Below are 4975 nucleotides of genomic sequence, written 5' to 3'. Positions count from 1 at the left end.
TCAAAAGGGGAGAAACCAGTTGAAGCCTGTGGTACTTCTCTGTATGCAAACAACAGAAAAGGCAACCATTTATCCCAACCTTTGCCAGTATCATCAATAAACTTTCTCAACATTTGCTTTAATGTACCATTAAATCGTTCCACCAGACCGTCCGTTTCTGGATGGTAGGGAGTAGTTCGAATACCTTTTACACCAAGTTGGTCATAAAGAGACTTTATCAAATGTGACATAAAACTGGTACCCTGATCTGTCAGGATCTCCTTTGGAACGCCAACTCTGGAAAAAAGGTCTACTAGGCATCGAACAATGTGTTTGACCTGCAGAGAGGGGTGGGGGGGGGGGGGGGGGGGGGGGGGGGGCGGGGGGGAACGCAGTGGATAAACATCTGGATATCTTGTGGCATAATCACAAATGACTAATGCATATTTATGACCACTACTGCTCTTAGGTAAAGGACCTATGATATCCATCGCTATTCTCTCATAAGGTACATCCATTATTGGTAATGTTTGCAACGGGGCTCTGTCTGAAATTTTGGTAGGAGCCACTTTCTGACATTCATGACATGTTTTGCAGTAGTCAACCACATCTTTGTACAATCCTGGCCAGTAAAAACGTTGAGCAACACGATTGTAAGTCTTTGCCTGTCCTAAATGTCCTGACCATGGTACAGTGTGGCCCAGATGCAGGATTACTGATCGGTACTCTTTTGGTACAACAAGTCTGGGTTTCTCCATGTCCGCTAGATACAGAAGTTTATCCTTTATTATGAAAGGTTCTCCAGTTACACTTTTAAGCCCTACATCATTTTCTTTTCCATCATCCACGTTGCATGCTTTCTTAAAGAGAGGTTTTAAAGATGAATCATTTTCCTGTCTTTCTCTAAAATTATTGGGAAACTCCCACTGAAGATCAATAGGTGGAGACATTGGTAAGGTTGGTTCTGGAAAGCTTGCCCTACCACTGTTTTTATTTTTCTCCTGCCTACGTTGTCGTTTTGTTTTCCTGAGTTTACTCCCTCCTTCAAATAAGTCTTCATCTACATCAGGCAGTGGTTCTAAACCCCTTTTCATTGAACGAGTGACAACAGCACAGGAATAGGCTTCAGAGTTATTATGAACCAAACTGTCTAAGATTGGTAAGTCTTCTCCCAAAATGACATCATATGCTAACTGATCCAACACTCCTACAGTTAACATAAATGCTTGGCCCTCAAGTTCAATAGTGACATCTGCTGTTGGATAATCTTTTTGACACCCATGAACACAAGTAATATTTACAGGTTTGTTAAAGTCAGGTAATACATTGCTCAACATAGAAGATTTAACCAAGGTTTGTGAGCTACCAGTGTCAGCAAGAGCCTTTACTGTTCGGCCATTTATTGAAACATCTACCACATGTTTATGTGGCACTAAACCATCACCAGTAAGTTCCCCCTCAAGACCTGTGGAGGGAACTACACACAACTCTACTGACTTTGGTTTTCTTAGGGGACATAAAGAAGCTTTATGACCAGGCTGCTGACAGTAATAGCAAATGAGGTTGTACCTTTGACTGCAATGTATAGGCTTCTTACCACCCCTAGTGTCCAAGCTTTCAACACTAGTCACCCCTGGAGGTTTTACCTCCCCAAACCTTGGTCTCCCCACAGTCATCTTTGACTTAGAAGGTTCACGATGAGCAGCTAGGTAACGTTCAGCCAGATCTGCAGCTTCCTCTCCTGTCTTTGGGTTGTTCTCTTTCACCCATGTGCGGACATCTGACTGCAGCACGCGAAGAAACTGTTCCAAAATAATGGTTTCACCGATCTCTTCTTTGCTCCGACTGTCAGGACGCATCCATCGCTTATAGAGTCCCTTTATCCGATTGTAGGTTTCACGCACACTCTCTCCCATGGGTACACTGGTGCTCCGGAACCGGTATCTGTAGGTCTCCTCTGTTACATTAAACTTGGATAACACAGCAGCTTTAATGGCCTCATAAGAGTCAGACTGTTCTTCATCCATGCCAGCATAAGCTTCAAGGGCTTTTCCAGTCAATAAGGTGACCACTCTAGCTGCCCATTCAACTTGTGGCCATCCCCACGTTTTAGCTATGCGTTCGAATCGTACAAAAAAACTTTCAGGATCCTCACCTTCCCTGAAGTCAGGTATTCTTGGCTCACCCCCACGGTGTGTTTCTGCTCTCTGCACTGGAGCAGGTTGAACGACATGCATTTGAGACTGTGCAGGCAGTGGTTGAGATGGAGAAGGCGGCTCAGCTTGGTGCTCAGTGGCTCCGTGAGGTGGCTGCACAGCTGATAGTGGAGGCAGTTTCCCAGCCTCTTGCTTTGGACAAACAGCTGCTGTAGAAATGTCACTCTGGACAGAAGGTTGAAGTTCAGAATGTTCAACATGTTGCAGCCTTGGTATATTGTCACTCAGTTGTTTTATCTGTTCAAACAGTATTGCTTCTGTTCTTTTGGAATGCCGCATAAATTCTCTAATTTCATCAAAGATATCCGGTTCAGAAAGTTCTTTACTCACGACACCAACTGCAGTCTGCTTCGGTCGTACTACTGGTTCAAAATCATCCTCATTAGCCATTGCTCCTTCAGGTGGTGGATCTGGCTCAATTGTTTGTCCACCTTCTCTTTCTTCCATGTCAGCAAGGGGGTTTTTCCTTGTCCAACGGTTTCTTCCACGTCCTACACCCCTCATTCAGCGTGTTCGGTCCCTCATTCACAGGCGTAACCAAATCCCACTGCTGCCACCAACTGTTACGCAGTGAGGGGTGGTGAGGGAAACATCAGACTTCACTCTATCTTAATTAAAGTAATTGTTTTATTATCTCTTGCCAACATCATATACATGCAGACAGCAACTTTTCAAAATGGCTCCCAATCCATTTCCTGCTCCCTTTAAATACTCTAAAGACACACCTTCTTAATACAGACTGGCCTATAAAAGAGCTGCAATTGAGGCAGGCTTCCTCTTTACTGGGAAAACAAGATGGCCACCACAAAGGTAACCTGCAACACTTTGTCTTACTCAAATGCTTCCCAACACTTTAATTGGAATGTTTCCGTTTCGTTTCTTTTTTTTTGTTGTCGCTCACAGTTCATGTGGTTTCTTTCTTTCTCTTGTCTTTCACTGCTGTGGTCACCTACTTCCCCACTCACCTACAAACAACACCCTCTATTTCTCCATATTTTCACAACACGATCACGCAAACACATCAGCTCAACGGCAGCACATTCACAACAGCCTCACAGCACGCACAGACTTGCAGGACACATAAGCAAACCACGCTTGTTCATATTAGTGAATATTCACACACATAGTCAGACTTATGGAGCCTCTCACCACACTTCTTTTTCTCTTTCTATTTACAAACAAGGGATGTTTCCATATTCTCTCCACCTGTCTAAACGAAACACCCAGCATACATCATTAGACATACACGCACAATTAAGGGCATGCTGAGGTTTGTCACATGGAATGTAAATGGAGCTGGCACCAGAGGAAAGAGGTTAAAAATATTTAACCAGCTTAAAAAACTACAGGCAGATGTTGTTTTATTACAAGAAACTCACAAACCTGTCACAGGTTTAAACGAACTTAAAACACCTGAGTTTCCTAACGTGTTTGCAGCCGGTTATAATTCTAGACAACGGGGAGTAGCAATTTTAATACATAAAAATGTTAATTTTACAGTACTCGATACAGTTATAGATCCAGAGGGTAGATTTCTAATTATTAAACTATCAATATTGAACAAAAAACTATGTATTGTTAGTATATATGGTCCAAATGTTGATGAACCCTCATTCTTCCACGGTTTTTTTAGTGCACTCTCTGAACACCTTGATTGCACACTCATTCTTGGCGGTGACCTCAACCTTGGACTAAATGAAGAAATGGATAGGCTCAACACAACAGGAACTCAGCGCAATTGGCAGTCCACAAATATAATCAAACAGTATATGAACGACTTTGGTCTTTGCGATGCATGGCGCTCTCTTCACCCCACCAGTAAGGAATATACTTTTTTCTCGCATGTTCATCACTCTTACTCTCGTCTGGATTATTTTTTGGTCAGCAGCTCACTGCTGTGTGACATTTCAGACACTGAGATTCATCCTATAGCTGTCAGCGATCATGCTCCTGTATCTTTAACACTAATGCACAAGAATAATACTACGCCAAGTAAAAACTGGAGATTTAATATATCACTACTTAAAGATGAAGACTTTATTAAATACTTTAAAAAGGAATGGACTTCATATTTAGACTTTAATGACACTCCCGGAATATCTGCTTCTGTTCTATGGGAAGCAGGGAAAGCTGTGATGAGAGGTAAAATAATTTCTTTCTCATCACACAAAAAGAAAGAAGAAAACAAAAATATTCAGGAATTAGAAAAAAACATCAAATCACTAGAAGAAGCCTACGCGTGCAACCAAGATCAGGAAACATTGAACAAAATATGCAAAACAAAACTAGAATTAAATGAAACTATTAATAAAAAAACACAATTCCTTATACAAAGACTTCGCTTGCAGAATTTTGAACACAGTAACAAATCAGGTCGATTTCTAGCTAACCAGCTAAAAATAAATAAAGAAAAAATAACTATATGTGCTGCTAAAGATTTATCGGGGAACACAATATATGATCCTGGAAGAATAAACAACATTTTTAGGGATTTCTATGAAACTTTATACTCACCACAAATAAACCCATCTAAAAATGAAATTGATCTGTTTCTTGACAACGTAACTCTTCCAAAATTACTAGACAGTCAAGCAATGGAACTGGATTCGCCACTGACGCCAAGTGAACTCCAGGAAGCCCTGATAAGTATGCCCAATAATAAGGCTCCAGGTCCAGACGGCTTCCCTGCAGAATTCTACAAAGAATTCTGGACAATTTTGGCACCAGTATTCCACGGAATGTTGCAGGAAATCGAGGAAAAGGGCAGACTACCACTCCCC

At 41.7% G+C, this 4975-nt stretch overlaps 1 protein-coding gene across 1 annotated transcript; it reads right to left on the bottom strand.

Annotated features, from left to right (window-relative positions):
• Positions 1–201: 201 nt before the first annotated feature.
• On the bottom strand, positions 202–3018 carry LOC121812693. The gene is made up of 3 exons (XM_042215500.1): positions 2526–3018; positions 371–2360; positions 202–260 (listed from the first exon to the last, which is right to left on the bottom strand). Exons 1-3 carry the CDS (start codon positions 2697–2699, stop codon positions 202–204), a joined length of 2223 nt encoding a protein of 740 aa, XP_042071434.1. The 5' UTR covers positions 2700–3018.
• Between the last annotated feature and the right edge of the window lie 1957 nt (positions 3019–4975).

The sequence above is a fragment of the Haplochromis burtoni genome, unplaced genomic scaffold (assembly GCF_018398535.1).
Source record: "Haplochromis burtoni strain Fernald_Lab_line unplaced genomic scaffold, NCSU_Asbu1 Contig_738, whole genome shotgun sequence".
NCBI classification, from domain to species: domain Eukaryota; kingdom Metazoa; phylum Chordata; class Actinopteri; order Cichliformes; family Cichlidae; genus Haplochromis; species Haplochromis burtoni.
Note: the sequence above shows the minus strand (reverse complement) of the source record. Positions and strands in the feature narration are given on the sequence as shown.